At 35.1% G+C, this 17,864-nt stretch overlaps 2 protein-coding genes across 5 annotated transcripts in view; one reads left to right on the top strand and one right to left on the bottom strand.

Moving 5' to 3' along the window:
- Window positions 1-28: 28 nt before the first annotated feature.
- Window positions 29-12,777, bottom strand: LOC127876357 (COMM domain-containing protein 6-like). Of its 4 annotated transcripts, none has more exons than XR_008047823.1 (9): window positions 12,633-12,777; window positions 10,060-10,118; window positions 9,549-9,614; window positions 9,046-9,122; window positions 6,835-6,946; window positions 4,526-4,579; window positions 2,945-3,097; window positions 1,177-2,589; window positions 29-1,076 (listed from the first exon to the last, which is right to left on the bottom strand). XR_008047823.1 is itself a non-coding variant. In XM_052421469.1 (8 exons), exons 1-8 carry the CDS (start codon window positions 12,661-12,663, stop codon window positions 2,539-2,541), a joined length of 603 nt encoding a protein of 200 aa, XP_052277429.1. In that variant the 5' UTR covers window positions 12,664-12,777; the 3' UTR covers window positions 29-2,538. The 4 variants fall into 4 exon arrangements, 2 of the variants coding, with proteins under 2 accessions (XP_052277429.1, XP_052277430.1); XR_008047824.1 differs by having other exon boundaries at window positions 29-1,011; window positions 1,432-2,589; XM_052421469.1 differs by having other exon boundaries at window positions 29-2,589.
- The window catches only part of LOC127876356 (ceroid-lipofuscinosis neuronal protein 5-like), a 5,953-nt gene continuing 782 nt past the window's right edge, over window positions 12,694-17,864 (top strand). Inside the window, exons 1-4 of the mRNA XM_052421468.1 lie at window positions 12,694-12,849; window positions 14,728-14,905; window positions 15,180-15,402; window positions 16,555-16,644. Coding sequence (XP_052277428.1) covers window positions 12,731-12,849; window positions 14,728-14,905; window positions 15,180-15,402; window positions 16,555-16,644 — 610 coding nt within the window. The 5' untranslated portion in view covers window positions 12,694-12,730. The remainder of the gene's footprint in view (window positions 12,850-14,727; window positions 14,906-15,179; window positions 15,403-16,554; window positions 16,645-17,864) is intronic.

Here is a 17,864-nt window from a genome sequence, read left to right as displayed (position 1 = left end):
AAAATCCTTCAAAAGTTGAGCAAAATCATTTATGTTTTTAATTTATTGAGATTCTCATGCAATATTATATCAATACATAACAGTAACAAAGCCTTCCAATTTCATAAACAACCATATATAAAAAAATAATTGTGCATCATAAAATGGCAGTAAAAAGATTATTGTAAAATAACATGAAACAATTTAAATGAAGGTCAACAGATTGTGAGAGACATTTATTTCAGATTCAAATTATGCCTTTATATCATATTTCATAATTGCCAGTTGCTGATATCGACATCTACTTGAATTACTTGGATATACCTTCTTTAACTTCTAACTAGTAAATGCTTCTTATAGATAGATCTATTAAAACACATGATGTTATTGAAACAATAATAGTATACATCATTAATGCTTAACCATTAACACAGGCATTCAACAAAAGATATTTAAATTATGCTTTTAAAAATAAATTATTTTACAGGAAAAAAGCAAATTCAAAGTATAATTTGAAAGCACTTCATAATGGAAAATATGCTTGCTAAAAGCAGTAGATTGTTTTGGTTTGTTATTTAAGTGTTATAACAGTACTTTGGTAAATATTCACTACATGTTTTTAAAATGCCCAAAACATAATGCTATGAATGTTATAATACATTTACAATAAAAATCAAGCCCTTACACACAAACTTGTAGAGACAATACACTACAATCTGTGTTTGTCTTAACAGTGGACTGACCATACCATGGTTAGACTGACCATACCATGGCTAGACTGGCCATGCCATGGCTAGACTGACCATACCATGGTTAGATTAACCATACCATGGCTAGACTGACCATACCATGGCTAGACTGACCATACCATGGTTAGACTGACTATACCATGGCTAGACTGACCATACCATGGTTAGACAGACCATACCATGGCTAGACTGACCATACCATGACTATACTGACAATACATGTACCACGGCTATACTGATCACCATAGCATGGCAAGACTGACCATACCATGGTTAGACTGACCTTACCATGGCTAGACTGACCATGCCATGGTTAGACTGACCAAACCATGGCTAGACTAAACATACCTTGGCTAGACTGACTATACCATAGCTAGACTAACCATACCATGGCTAGACTGAAAATACCTTGGCAAGACTGACTATACCATAGCTAGACTTACCATACCATGGCTATACTGACCATACCATGGCTAGACTGACCATACCATGGCTAGATTGAACATACCATGGCTAGACTGACCATACCATGGCTAGACTGATCATACCATGGCTAGACTGACAATACCATGGCTAGACTGACAATACCATGGCTAGACTGACAATACCATGGCTAGACTGACAATACCATGGCTAGACTGATCATACCATGGCTAGACTGACCATACCATGGCTAGACTGACAATACCATGGCTAGACTGACCATACCATGGCTAGACTGACCATACCATGGCTAGACTGACCATACCATGGCTAGACTGACCATACCGTGGCTAGACTGACCATACCGTGGCTAGACTGACCATACCATGGCTAGACTGACCATACCGTGGCTAGACTGACCATACAGTGGCTAGACTGACCATACCATGGCTAGACTGACCATTCCATGGCTAGACTAACCATACCATGGCTAGACTAACTATACCATGGCTAGACTAACCATACTATGGCGAGACTGAACATACCATGGCTAGACTAACCATACCATGGCTAGACTGACCATCAAAGCATGGCTAGACTGACCATACCATGGCTAGACTAACCATACCGTGGCTAGACTGACCATACCATGGCTAGACTGAACATACCATGGCTAGACTAACCATAACATGGCTAGACTAACCATACCATGGCTAGACTAACCATACCTGCTAGACTGAATATACCATGGCTAGACTGAACATACCATGGCTAGACTGACCACCAAAGCAGGCTAGACTGACCACCATAGCATGGCTAGACTTACCATACCATGGTTAGACTGACCATACCATGGCTAGACTGACCACCTTAGCACAGCTAGACTAACCATACCATGGCTAGACTGACCATACCATGGCTAGACTGAACATACCATGGCTAGACTTGCATTCCAATGTCTCTTAAGAGAGGCAAAAAAATGGTTACTATTGTCGCTTAATTTGAATACACTTCATACGATTTCTAAACTGATAAGTCTTTATGTGTCGACTGTCTATCTTTTCATTTCACAGCCCATTGCATCTCTGCTTTACACTTGAAATTAAGGAAACTAGTGCATATACTTGTGCGATGTCATGTGTAGATGGGTCTTATTAAACATGCGGCAAGCATAGCAAGACTGCACAGTCTGGTAAAGAGCTTCCCTGTCCGCATTAAAGTCACATAAGGTATTGTGGTCATTAAAGTCACATAAGGTATTGTGGTCTGGTAAGCAGACTGGGTAGCTCCTAACTAGACTGCGCAAATGTGCAGACAGGTCTGAAGTTACGCTGGGTGCATATGGCATAACCCCCATTTTTGCATGATGCATCTCATATTTTTGAAGTCAAACTACTTCCATCATCTTCTGTATGTCCTTCAACTGCTTAGAAAAATTCTGAAAAACAACAACAACAAAACATTATCAATGATTTTGCAGATAAACATAAATGTGTATGCTATGATAAAAAACAAAAGAATAATTTGTATACCTATCATGTCTAAAAACATACATTTAAGTTGTCACATACACTGGTATAAAATGAAGAAAACTACTACACAACACGATTCTCTTCTCTAATGAGAAAACTTGATTTAATTCATTTGCGTAGTGTTGTCCATGATTAAGCCTGTGTGGACACACTTTCAGCCTAGACTGGATTGTCACTAAGAAGAGACAACTTTTTAACAAAAATGTATTAAGCCCCATTTTCCCACAGCAAGGTTCATAGTAAGGTACATATATTTCATACCCTGAACTGTGCAGTGCTCATCTCCACAGTGTGTGTTCGGACACTGCCCCCAGGGTCGCCTACTGTGAAGGTCAAGGTGACATATGGAGAGTTCAGGTTTCGGCATTGATCTGAGGTCACGGCCATACCCAGCTTCCACTGTAGGTCCAGCAACTGTAACATTATGTTTAAAGCCTCGCTATGGGAAAACTGGGTTTAATGTGTTTGTGTAAAGTGCCATCCCAGATTAGCATAATATGCAGTCTGCACAGGCTAATCATGGACCACACTTTCCACCTGAAATGGATTTTTGTTAAGAGACTTCCTTTAACCACAAAATTCCATAAAAGGCCTGTGCAGACTTGGATGACACTTGAACATGCATTTAGCCCAGATTTCACAGAACAAGTCTCAATAAATCCTATACTAAAACATAAGCTTACAAATCAGAATAAAGTTCACAGTTAATATTCAAAATAACTTCTTTGACTCAAGCATCTTAACTCCAAAACGTATGGTAGTTTAAACTAGACATTTTAAGAATATCCTCCCAACACAAAATGAAGGTAATGTGTAGAAATTTGTAACAATCTAAAATGGACGATAGGGCGTGGCCTATTTTAATGCCCTGGGCATTATTTGAAGATTTTAGAGACGACAATACAATGGTACATACCAAATAGTAAACCTTTGGGCCAAATGTTTTCAAAGGAACAGAATCATATGAGGAATAGAAACATCTGGACATTGTAGATGTATATTTTTGTTAATAAAATCTTATGTTACAATAATCATGTTTAAGAAGTTCTAGTTAGAAAAAGGGGTATTACTTTTGCATTTTTATGAACTATTAACTTAAAGTATAGAAACTGCACATGCACAACTTCATATTTTGATGTACTAGTAGTGCCTTAGAAGTTGATTTTAATTAAAGACCTTTTTTACTAGGTTCAAATTTTCAAGGCTTCATTTACATCCTTAGATACTGATGAGCAGCAAACAGCATAAAACCTAAACAGACTACAGACTGCGAGTTACTAGCACATAGCCATATTCACTTTGCTTCTGAGTCGGAAAGGGTTATACATTTAGGAGAACTTTTCTGAACAAATTTGTGTCTATTGACAGACAGACAGACAAATGGATGAACAGACATCCATGGTGATTCCACTACAACCCCACACTTTGCATTACCAGTGAAATCATTGATACTTCATTAAGAAATTTAAATCTTCAACTCCCAATTGGATAACTCTTGAATACATTATACTTGTTAGTCCCTATTCCTGTAGAACATGGAAAATTTACCTTCGATATCTTGAGGAAGTTATTCAATTCTCTTTGTAGGACTATCTGACCAGGGCAAATCATTTGCACCTTATTATTAACTTTCTGTCTTTTTGTCCCCACTAACATTCCTCTTACAGTAAATCAATTGCGACCAGGCACTTGACATAGTTCACCATTACATCTCTCACCTTGGACAGGAAAGTCTCTGATACCGCAAACATGTCCCGCTCCAACTTTGAACTTTAAAATCTCAGAACAAAACATTTCTACCGCATTCTTCCCCAAGACAAGACAATCTTTGATACCACGTACCTGACCCACTCCGAGCACATGCCTCTGCTCATTAGATAGCTGCAGATTGGACCTCTGCAATATAAGGATCACATGACCAGAAGATTGGGCAAACAAATCAATGTATATGTGATTAAAATAGCAGCTTACACCAGTTTTATTTATTACTGTAAAACTTGTATTTTATACTTATATACCAGGTTATAGCAAAATATATATTTTTGAACAATTCACAAATAAGATACTGATTCAAAATTTTAAGTTTTAAAGTTTTACTTATGAGAATAAAATGTTACATCTGTTTTTGTAAGTTTGTCTTACTAGGATTTACTAGTCCTTTATGTCAACTTTGCAAAGAAGAACCATTTTTTCAGTGACCACATGCATTTATGTGTGCATTTGATTGGTAATATGGGAAGATCTACAACAAACTAGTAAGGTGCTGCACCCTTATTGGTTGGGGCAAATCTAGCAATGAAATGGCAATCTGGGGCGACACTTACTGCACATACATTTAGCCCAGTCTTCCCAGATCACAGCTCAAATGAACTTGCAACCAAACAATAAGGGACAAATGAACTTGCAACCAAACAATAAGGGACTTAGTTTTTATAAACTCTAAAATATCTTAAACAAATATTTTTGCAAATAAGACACATAAAACTAGCTAGCAATACATACCGGGTAATAGAAAATGAACAAATACAAGTATCTAAAAGTACTGTATATATTCTCATATAAGTTTAGTGCAACTATAGATATACATGTAACTCCGGAGTTAGGAATAATAGATGCGGAGACAGTCAGATATTTGGTTACCATAAATGGCGTAAAAATAATTGGTATCATAGTTATCATAGTTATCATGATAGTTATCATAGATTTGGACACATATAAATTAATGATACAATGCATATGGTTCAGTTTAATACATGTACGTGATAGATGTATTGCTATTTGAATTCTGGCGGTAGATGAAATAATAATTTTTAAGGAACTCAACAACAAATAATTCCTGCAGGAGTGTAGTATGCATGTTCATATAACAGAGATCATGATGGAATTATTTAAGATGCTAAAAAAAAAGAACTTTTAAACCAATTGATTTCTTGGACTCCCAAAAATTGCAGTACACAATAAGTTGGGTGAGTCTTAAATTCATTGAGTGGATGGGTGTTCATACAGAGTATACATAGAGTGATAAGGATAATGAAGAGCCAAGCTCTGGGAAAACAGGGCTTAATGCATGTGCATACAGCATGCGTCTCAGCTCAAGGAAAACACTTTCCACCTCGAGAGGATTTTTGTTTATAAGAGACTTCCTTTAATCAAAAATTTCCAAAACAGCAGAAAGTGTTGTCCCTGATAAGTCTATGTAGACTGTTGTGCATGCATTAGACCAGTTTTCCAAGAGCCCAGCTTAAATGCAGGCTTAACCTTATCATATGGGGTGTCAGTTTTGGTTGTTGTTTCCGTACCTTTAACATTCTCTCATATGATTTCAGTTTTGGTTTGCTGTTACAGAACCTATAACTGTCAAGTTGCATTCCGCATATATAAGTAGTGTTCTAAATACACATTTCGGACAACTTATCGCCTCAGCTTTTGACAGGTAAACTAATTCAAGCAATAAATAACCATATTAAAACGTGTGTGTTCTCAAACAACCAGTAAATGCCAATAGCTATACATGTACATACACACGTTTTTCACCAAGAAATTGATTATTTATGTAGGTTTCAGTTTGAATTTATGCTGTTAAAACTAAAGGTGTTCAACTAAATATTGAAAGAGAAAAAAATCATTATATACATGTATTTAGACATGAACAACAGTTTGCATAAGCTGCTGTAGAGATCCATTAGAAGAGAAATCAACCTGACAAAATTCATTTACAAAACTAAATTATCTAGGTTTTCATTAGATGATTGAAGTTTTACTTATAAAAACAACATCATCCAAAGGGTGTTTTTTTGCAATGTATTAATTATATATAGTTAAACACATATTGGCATAGAAAATACTTATTAGGGTCACTCTTGGACAATGGGGGCTTATGTGTGTGTGTAAAGTGGTCGGACATGCTTTTCAGGGCAGACAATTTTAATTTTTATTTTTTTGTTTAAAGAAAATCTCTTCTAAGCAAAAATCCTGTTTGGGAGGCAAGTGTCATTCCTGATAAGCCTGTGCAGACTGCACAGTCTAATCTGGGACAGAACTTTACACAAATGCATTAAAACCCATTTCTCAGACCGCCGCCCATATAGTAGCATAGTTGCAGCCCTAATGGATATGAGTCTCCAAGCCATGTTGGGGAGCAATGCAGGTACCTGCTGGGACCATACAGTGGTGAGGGCAGAGCAAGTAGGGGCTTGGAAGAGGCTACTAGACTCCAATATACCAGAAAACTCCTCGGAGGATAAGCCGGCTTTGGTACTCCACCTTAAAAACATGGAAACATTTCAGCCTTGCTCTAGGAAAATGGGGCTTAATGCATGTGAGTAGTGTCGTCCCAGATTAGCCTTTGCAAATCCTGAACAGGATTTTCATTTTTTTAAATGAAAAATTCTGTAAATGCAGAAAGTGTTGTACCTAATTAGCTTGTGCAGACTGCACAGGCTTATTGGCGATGACACTTGACAAACATGATTTCTGCCCATTTTTCCAGGACGAGGCTCATTTAGTTGTAGTGCTTTAATATGTTGAAAATGAAGCACTTTGAAAAAAAGTCTTGCACATATCATGTCCACTACACAATTAGCAATACAGTGAATACACAGCTTCATGAATTTATTTTAGAATAAGCATCTAGTGAGGCAAAACTGAATTCACAGCTACAACAGACATGATCAACAAGAGGACCATTGGCGCTTGGGCGCTCACCTTTATGAAAAGGTGAATTTCAAAATAATGAAGGTACTTTATGAAATATATATTTAATTTCTATGCTTATTTTAGGTTCTGAACTCTGATAAAATATCATTAGAACATAATTATGTTCTGCCCAAGGTTCATGTCGATTGAACAAAAAAGTGATTTAGAGTGTGAACTTTTTTTTACCTAGTGACCTAGTTTTGAGATTACATTACCCAATTTCAAACTCAGCTGAGATTACATTGAGAAAATTGTTAAAGTTGCATGAAGAACAAGAAATGTGTTTGTCATAAACACCATGTCCCCTTCTGCGCCGCTTTGACTTTTTTTTTTACCTTTGACCTTGAAGGATGTGCAGCTCCTTGAGATACACATGCATGCCAAATATGAAGTTGCTATCTTCAATATTCCAAAAGTTATGGCAAATGTTAAAGTTTGACCAAACCAACAGACCAACGAACAGACCAACAGACAGGGCAAAAAAACAGTATGTCCCCCACTATAGTGGTGGGGGACATAAAAATTCTCTCCCACCAACCCCCTGTTCTTCCTACACACCAAATTCTAATTAGAAAAATGTGTATGTCAGAAACACCCTTCTGCGGCGCTTTGATTTTTTTTATATTTACCTTTGACCTTGAAGGATGACCTTGACCTTTCACCACTCAAAATGTGCGGCTCCATGAAATACACATGCATGCCAAATATCAAGTTGCTATCTTCAATATTGCCAAAGTATTCATAAAATGAGCGATTTTGGCCACATATACTTGACCTCTGACCTTGAAGGATGACCTTGAACTTTCACCACTCAAAATGTGCAGCTCCATGAGATACACATGCATGCCAAATATCAACTGGCTATCTTGAATATTGAAAAAGTTATTGCAAATGTTAAAGTTGGAGCAAACAGACCAACAGACCAACAAACAGGGCAAAAACAATATGTCCCCCACTATAGTGTGTGGGGGACATAAAAAAATGGGAATTCTACTGTGTTACACAGCCATATAAGGAAAACTGCCCTGCCCAATGGTGGCCATGTTTTTCAAGGAACTGAGACCATTTTCAAACTCGGACGAGATATCAATAGAACAAATGATCTGACAAAATTCGGCCCAGATATCATTATAACAACTTTATGACCAGGTTTCATGAAGATTGGACCAAATATGTGACTTCTAGAGTGTTAACAATGTTTTACCATTGCCATATAAGGAAAACTGACCCACCCTCTGGTGGCCATGTTTTTCAAAGAAGCAGGACCATTTTCGAACTAAGCTAGGATATCATCAGAAGAAATGTTATAACCAAATTTCATGAAAAATGGACTGAAAATGTGACTTATAAAGTGTTTACTTGCTTTTTTCTTAATTTGACCAAGTGATCATATTTTGAACTCTTTTAACCAAGTTTCAAGCTGGGACAAAATACAAATGGGATAAATCTTCTGACCAAATTTCATGAAGACTGGACTATAACTGTGGCCACTAAACTGTAAACAAGACAAATGTTAATGATGGACGACAGACAAAGAGTGATCGCGTAAGCTAACCACTTTGTGCCCAGGTGAGCTAAAAAAAAATCAAATATAAACTTTATATACATACAAAAAAGGTTATACACAAAATTTATTAGTAAATCAGAAATGCATCGAAACTGTTTACCTAAATAAGTATGTCACTGCGTTGACAATGCTCTGTAGTGTGTCTCTGTCAATGTCAGTATTTAAATCTTGCACCATCTGAAACATGCAATTAAAACTCTTTGACCTTGCTATTGTGTCTGGGTCTCTAGTCAAAGTGCATTCTGTTGTGTTGATATGTTCACAAATGCAAAAGATCAGCCACATAAAATCCAAAATGACACTTCTATGCAGAATTCTAATGACCTACCTGCTCATATGTTAGTCAATAATTGTCCTGGATACACACATTCAGCATAAAATTCACAAGGGCAAATAAATGTAAAATAATGAAAGCAGGAGTTATGCCTATTGTGCAGCACTTCCCATGATTGAGATCTATCTACCTATAGAATTTCAAATTAACACCTTGTATAGTTTTCAAAGAGATCTACACACCAATGAATTTTTCAAGTTGATACATCAAATAGTTCTTTAGATATGCTCCTTACAAGAAATCAAACTTCTTGAGTCAAACAGACATACCTTGACCAACTTATCCAAATTCACAACTCCAATTTTATTCTGCAAAAGGATGGCAACATCACAGCTCTGGAAAAAAAGATTTTTACAAGTATATAAGTATATTAAAAATTTCATTATAAAGGCCCCAGTTGGTCTGGTCAACACACCAATTGTAAACATGTTTTTAAACATTGTCTGATTTTATTTTGTTGACAAGTATAAGATAATTATGACATGTACTTGGTACTGGGCGACTAACTCTCCTATTGGGCTACAAAAGTACTTCATTGCCTGTCTGTGCAACCTACCTTTAACGTTAGTTTCTATCCCTTCCATACATAATAATCACCTTCTAAGTCTCGTTCTCTGATTCCTTGGCTTAATGCATGTGAGTATGTATATTATATGAACCGACAGACCTTGAATACAAAGACAGATGGTTTTAGCTAGCATTTTCAGAAAACAAATTCTTACGTACATAGGATATTGGGCTGGAATTGATTAAATATAAAAAGAGCAATACAAGTCTTACCAAGGTAAATATAATTTCTGCTGGAAGTGTGTTCATCTGCTGTACTGCAGTAGTAAAACCTTTGAAATAAAAAGAGAATGGTCTGGGAAAACAGGACTTCATGTACACACTAATCAATTTATACACTTAATGCACATGCTTTTTTTAACCCTTTCAGTGCGGGAACCGAATTTTGAAGGCCTTTGCAAACAGTTTGGATCCAGATGAGACGCCACAGAACGTGGCGTCTCATCAGGATCCAAACTGTTTGCTATTCTGATAATATTCTTTGAAAACAAATCGAAGAAAATGCTAATTTTAGAAATTCAGCAGACGACATTTTAGCAGACGACAAATTTCCCAGCATGCAAAGGGTTAAGGCCCCATTTTCCCAGGGTGCCATTCATATCATTATGTAAAAGCTGTCAATTGAGCAGCAATTTGCCCAAACTTGTTAATGATTGCAGATAAATTTATGGATCCTAAATTTTAACCTCAAAGAAGCAAACACTTTCCACCATATTTCTTTTTTAAGTAAACATGATCTTGACCCAAATTGGTCCAAATGCAAGCCCAGTCTTTGTCTGCATGTGAGCTACCTACAAAAAAATTGCTGCACAATACCTCCATCCAAACTTAAGTTATCTAGTGGAAAAAGTTGCTCTATTTTAAGTAAGAGTGATCTTGATCCAACGGGCTCAAAGTGCAATAATTGCTGGCTTGATATGCCTGAAACTTACCAACATACAAAATTTAAGCAAAACATCTCCACCCTACCAGGGTAACTGAAGTTTTTGAGCCCAAACTTTTTATCTACTAGTATTTATAGCGAACTTAACCTTTACCAAATCTATGCTAGTTTTGATTATGAGCTAAAGATAAGACCTGTATTTCATAGCATAAAAATGTCAATAAGTCTGCAGCTCTGATTTATAGACCTTGGTCAGTGACCTTGCCAAAGACAAGTACAGAGTTTCAATTCAATATTTTTAGAAGTTAAGGAGATATGTACTGTTGCAACATTAAAATGAAATCAATCTGCACCCAAACCTTAACCTGATTTTAAAAGGGGGCAAAAAACCGCTAAAATGGTGGTCACAGTAAAGATCTTGGAAAGTGAATGTTCGTTAAGACCGTGAATACATATGTAACACTTTAATTTAACATCTGTAGTAAAAAAACACATATTGATATGAGTTATTGGACATAATAGTAACCCTAAATTTTCTCAAACAAATATGGACATAATTCTTCTAAATTAAAGGTCAGAGTAATGAAACTAGGTCATTAAACAATATACTTAAACGTACCCGGTTGATATTAGACTGTACCCCAGGGGTATTCCTGCTCAAAATCTGATGTCGTAAAACGCACTACCGATACCATAAAATAATATTGTTTATCTTATACAAACTTCTCTTTAAAAAAAACTGATTCAACATACTTTTTAAGTATGAGTTTTGATAATATAGAGGCCATTAAACAGATAATTGACATAAATGTTAACATAACATATTAAAAAAAATAGCCAACAACGACCGATTTAGTGTAAAAATTCCTAGGTAACTTTTAGTATATTTACCGCTCCCAGGGTACATGTAAGTATACTTAAGATTACCCGGGGTACATGTAAGTATACTCAAACTGGTCAACTCGCGGGTCGGGTTGAGTCGCGGTATTTCCTTAACGCCCTCTGGCTTATGTTTATAAACAAACCTGCGTGACTTTCTTGTCAAATCTGACAGAAAACGCAAAATCTGGCTACAGATTGGAATCGATTTTTAGTGATTAAATGTAGTAAAACTCAGACTTTAACAATATTTTAATTTTTATAGTTCAGTTAACTGTTGAAACGAAAAAATACGACATTGTTTAAAATTATTTATTCTACTTGATGTCTGAAATTCCATATATTTAACTTATTATATTCTTTATTTATTGTTACTTTTAATGTTATGTCAGAGCTTTGATTATTCATATTTAATTTAAAATTGGTGCTGTTTAACCTATTAACCGCGAATCTACCGGGATAAAAAAAAAAAACAATGGCAGACAGTGGTGTTAGATTTGTTTCTACAGCAGTTTATATTAAAGGATTTTCGTCATTAAAAGGCAGTTGTCAACTAAAATAAAGTTAAAAATGATTGTCCTTAATTTAATCATTTATCTGATATTTGAAGATCGTTTCCAGACACAAGTGAATAGTCCTCAAGTACAGCGAGTCAACCCGTGTTGCAGTATAGTACCCGAGCCAACAATGACCAATCGAGCACTACTAATAGTACCTGGGTACTCTAAAGTGTACTTCAATGATTCCCCGGTAATTTTATATGCTAAAAGGCACCTGGCTATACTCTGGACGCCATACTCAGGGTATATTTGAGTATATTTTGTGAGGTGACTGGTGAGCTAAGAATAAATTAAGACATCAAAATGAAACTGCATTAGTGTCAAAAGGGAGACTTGTTTGACAGGAATGGAAACAGAACAACAAAAACATATAAATTATAAATCATAATACAAATTCGTAACCGGATATCGTAAAAAGACTTATGATAAAAGAACAAAAAATTGCACACAAATCAATAAAATACCATTTGGTGCGCCTTTCAGCAAGTCTGTCATTTTGTCAATTGAGTAGAAGCTTGCTTCATCCAAACCACTAAAAGCGTCTATTAGACTTGAGAATCACATGACGACTACTGCGGCTGTGTCACATGATCAGAAAATGGGTGCCTGTCTGAAATACGGCTTGCTGCTGGTGTTTGTAGTTCCATGTTTCTGTCAAAATGAATGGCCGGTGCCATACAGGTAAACAAAATTATGCGATACTATGTTCATGTTTCATTAATTTTAACGTTTAAGAATAATTATTTTAAAGTAAGATGGCAATCGATGTTAAAGGGGCCTTTTCACAGATTTTGGCATATTTTGAAGGGCCTGGGTCATTTTGAAGTTTGTCACTAAATGCTTTACATTGATAAATGTAAACATTGGATCTTAAAAGCTCCAGTAAAAAATCAAAAATAAAATTAAATTAAAAAAAAAAAAGTAGCGGGTACCAGGGCTCGAACTTGTGACCCCCGGAGGCCTGGAGTAAGTCTGATGTAGAAACGCATTAGCCCTCTCGGCTATTCCGCCGGGAATACACAGTTTAATTATTTTATACCTTATATAAGCAATCTTCTTAGTTTCGTAAATTTAAACAACAACAACAGAACTCAAATTATTCAAACTTTCGCGTTGCAACGCTATATAATTTTTAGGTTTTCAAATCGTCAAAAGATACATATAATGGCTATATTGGACTATGGTAAATGTTCAATAATACTGTTTACTCACAAATATTATAAATAAAACGAAAATTAGCGAATCTGAAACAACTTTTTTCAATTTTGTCAATTTACCAAACGGTTAAAATATCCCTTTAAGTTAAACTTTAACTTCTGTTTAAACTAAACTTAGACTAAAATCATATGAACTTTAATAGGGAATTCTTCATAGATTTCGTTTTTGTAGCGTTATTAAACGACATTCAGCGTAATTTATAAAAAGGATTTGGCAAAATGTCCAGTTTTATTTCAGTGTCAATTTTCTAGCTAATTTATTTAATGTTATTTTTTTAAATGTAAAACAAAATGTTTCATTAAAATACCCAGCTTTTTTCTGTACTGACTTGAGTTATCAAAATATGCTTGCTTTTTATACTGTAGTTGTTTTGATAAAGCTTCGAAAATTAGGCACCAACATGGGTAAGTAAATTTAATGAACTAGAACATTCCTATAAAGTATACAAGACAATACAAACGTACTGTACTAAATATCAAGACTGGTTATGTAACTATATCCACTGGTTGTGAGATACCATTTAGTGAATTAGGACTGACCCTGTAACTAATTGGTTTGATGTATGAATGTATTATTTATAAATGTCATATGATACATTTGACATATGATACATTTGTGTTACTACATCTCATTTTGATGTGCCGCTTAATGTCTAAACTGTTAACTTTATAGATTTTAGGATTGACAATTGTATTGGTCAGTCTTTTCAATTAATACATAAAATTACATTTTTAAATTTTAAGGAAATCTTTGACCATTAGCCCCTCAAAGCATTGAATGCAAAGGCTTGAGTATAATAACCTTAAACATGATTTTAAAGTCAACAACAAAATTTGAACCTAGAATCTCTTTACAAACATAAAGTACTTCTGGCTTAATGTTTCAGCCATTCCTGGTCATAAATATTTTTCTTTGAGTTTGTGAATTTTTATTTTATGTTTTCCAGTGGATTATAGAGAAATATCAGTGAATTAAAACTTTCAAACAGTGAAAATTATCAGTGAAAATTATCGATAATTTTCACTGTTTACTGTGAAATGACGTCATTATCCCAGCGAATTCTTTAGTTAAACTCTTTAACAATGTATATAAACGGTGACAAAAAAGCATAAAATAAAAAGGAAATTTTGTTGGATTCAGTGGGATATCGATTTTAATTCACTCGTGATCATAGAAAATATATATTTTCACTCATGAATTAAATTCGATAATTTACCGAATCCAACAAATATCCTCTTTATTATTACAATTCAAGCAAACTGTAAATCTTTAAACATTTCCTTTAAAGAAATAAACTTAGCCCTAGACATTATCAAGCGTTGTCAAATGTTAACATTTCAGGCGTTTCCCATCAAGACCTCAGTTCAACTCTTACTGCCAGGCGGGTGTGGTGCCATTCTGCCCCACTGGGAAAGCCTCCAACACCATGCCACAGTTCCATGACTTTGACACGATAGAGGTCTACGCATTGAAGGCACCTGTGTTTGAATTTAAATTTGGAGACCTGCTTGGAAAGTTTGTTAGTAGTTATATAAACTTTTTTTTGTAATATATTTATTTGATTTTAATTTTAAAAAATAATTATTGTAAAATATAACAGTTTGGTTTCTTTTTTGGGTGTATATTTAAAAAAAGTTGTTACCAAATGATTGACATTGAATTAATTTTGAATGTTAACCCTTGTATTTGTTTTTCAATCATTCTTTATTTAAAATATATTTTGTGACATACATCCTATCAGTACCACCTTTGTTAGACAGTACCACTTTGCAACCATACTTAACTGTTTACAGCACATAATGCATGATGCTATTGGCTTCAAGAACGTGGACACAGGGTTCAGCTACACGCTCGAGTGGTATGAGCTTGTAGAGCTATTCAACTGCACATTCGCCCACACTCTGCAGAACGACTCCATGATCTGGTGTAACCAGGGGGCGGCATGTATCTACGATGGCATTGACACCAAACATTGGATCGAGAATGGAACCTTCGTTAAAGTTGCGGATATCACTGGTGATTGTTTACACCTATGAAGTTTTCATCCCCGCAGTTAATATTGCCTCAGTTTCCTAGTTCAAGGATGTGTCTCTGTGGGGCATTGTACTCCTGATATTGCACAATTTTACTGTACAACAATAGAAAGTTTACTGTAAGCAGAAGTCTGTGCATTCGTTTTTTCAAATGATTTTTCAAAATAAAGGATTTTCATCTATCACAATAATTTGTAAAGGATACTTCAAGTAATATTTTTATAGTATTATCAGTACACTTTAATTTAATATGCAAACGATACATATATTCGTGTGAACAGATTTAGAGTATGTATTTTTTAGAATATTTAAGAACAAATCAAATATATATTTTATTTAGTATTTTTTTTAGTTAGGCTGCTGATTAGTGCAATACTCATCTATTAAAATACCTCTTCACATCATTACAATACTCTGTACATGTAAGTAGCTAAATAACGACTGAGACTTTGTTTATTCTGTTTTTACATGGGCTGAAATTGGAGATTGATTTACCTTTAACTAATGGTGTGTTTCACCAAATGGCCATTTCAAATTTTGCTTGCATTCAAACAAGTCAGAAACCAATTTTTGACTTTGTCGATATCCATAATTGAGTCATATTTATCCAATTTTACCTCAAATAGTGCACTAACTGTTACAATCAAGATGTCATATGAAATGTTTACGTTCAGGAAGATCAACAAATGTATGCTTTAGTTGATAATTTTGTTGTATTGACAATACTAAGTAGAAAAACTTGCCCTGTATCAAATGCCCATATTTCTGCATGAATTTAAATGGCTTTTTTAGTACAGTGAAATTGTGTATGTAATGTCTAGTGAATGCTTCCCAACAGTATGTATTACCAAGAGACATTTTTTTTATGTCAGTGCATCTGTTACGTGCTTAAAATAATGCCAAATTAAAGGGACCGTCAACCACAAATGACAAAAAAAGAAAAGTATTTTAATCAATAAATACTATCAATTGTAAAACAATACGGTATTTTAGAACTTTTCTTTTTTCGTTTGTGGTCGACGGTACCTTTATATTTATATTAGGGAATCCACACAATGTTATTGCTTTAATTTGCCTATTTAAATAAAATGTGTATATCTCTAATAAATGTGTCTCTATTATCATAACCTTGCAGGTGATGTATTCAACAAGTTTGCAGACTGGGTTGAGTGGGATAACAACACTGCAATCTATTATGAAACATGGACTGTATGGGACAAACCTGGTGAGATATGGTTGATTTGTTTTAATTGAGCATGGCTCTAGCAAGTGGGCACGGGCTTATCAGGGAAAACACTTTCCGCCTAAACATTTAAATGATAAATACAATTACAGCAGAAACTGTTGTACGTGATAAGTCTGTGCAGACTGCAGGGGCTTATCTGGAATGACACTTTACAAATTGCATAAAACCCCATTTTCTCAAGGCTCATTTAGAAGCATGACCAGCCCCTCAACAGTTTTATTGGAATGCAAGAATACAATAATAAGGAGCTGCGCCATGAGCGCATGATACCCCTGTCGTTCGCCAATGAAGTAGTAAGGTAATAAATAACCCTTTGAATCAATTTGAAAAAAATCCATCGAAGGATATTTGAGCTACGGTAGGACATTCAATGAAATCACGAAATTTTGACGAACAAAGTCCCATAACTCTGGAACGACAATTCAGAATTCCGTCAAAAACGAAAGGGGATCAGGGTTTATCAATATTAAGATTGTGTTGAAATTTGAAAAAAATCCATCGAAGGATATTTGAGCTACAGTAGGACATTCAATGAAATCACGAAATTTTGACGAACAAAGTCCCATAACTCTGGAACGACAATTCAGAATTCCGTCAAAAACGAAAGGGGATCAGGGTTTATCAATATTAAGATTGTGTTGAAATTTGAAAAAAATCCATCGAAGGATATTTGAGCTACAGTAGGACATTCAATGAAATCACGAAATTTTGACGAACAAAGTCCCATAACTCTGGAACGACAATTCAGAATTCCGTCAAAAACGAAAGGGGATCAGGGTTTATCAATATTAAGATTGTGTTAAAATTTGAAGAAAATCTGTCAAAGGATATTTGACGTAGCGTACGACATTAACAGACGGACGGACGGACGCGGGGTATACCATAATACGTCCCGTCATAGACGGGCGTATAAAAATTGTAATAAATTGACAGAGATTTGTACAAGAAATACATTATGATTTGACAGCATAGGTATTTTCAAGGCTGTGTCTAGACAACATCTCATTTAAGCAAAGTTCAGTGCACAATAACTGTAACTCTGCAAATAATACTGTTGGAGTTATAGTCCTTTGTTCACTTTCCTCCAAAGCATAACTTGAAGACTTCTGTGAGCATGTTGAATCCAGGCTACACACTTTTGTTAAGAGTTCTAGTCATACAGGAAAAGTGGTGTTTGTATTTGTCTTAAAAAAACTATA

The sequence above is a fragment of the Dreissena polymorpha genome, chromosome 4, assembly GCF_020536995.1.
Source record: "Dreissena polymorpha isolate Duluth1 chromosome 4, UMN_Dpol_1.0, whole genome shotgun sequence".
NCBI classification, from domain to species: domain Eukaryota; kingdom Metazoa; phylum Mollusca; class Bivalvia; order Myida; family Dreissenidae; genus Dreissena; species Dreissena polymorpha.
This window is presented reverse-complemented; position numbering and strand designations above follow the sequence as displayed.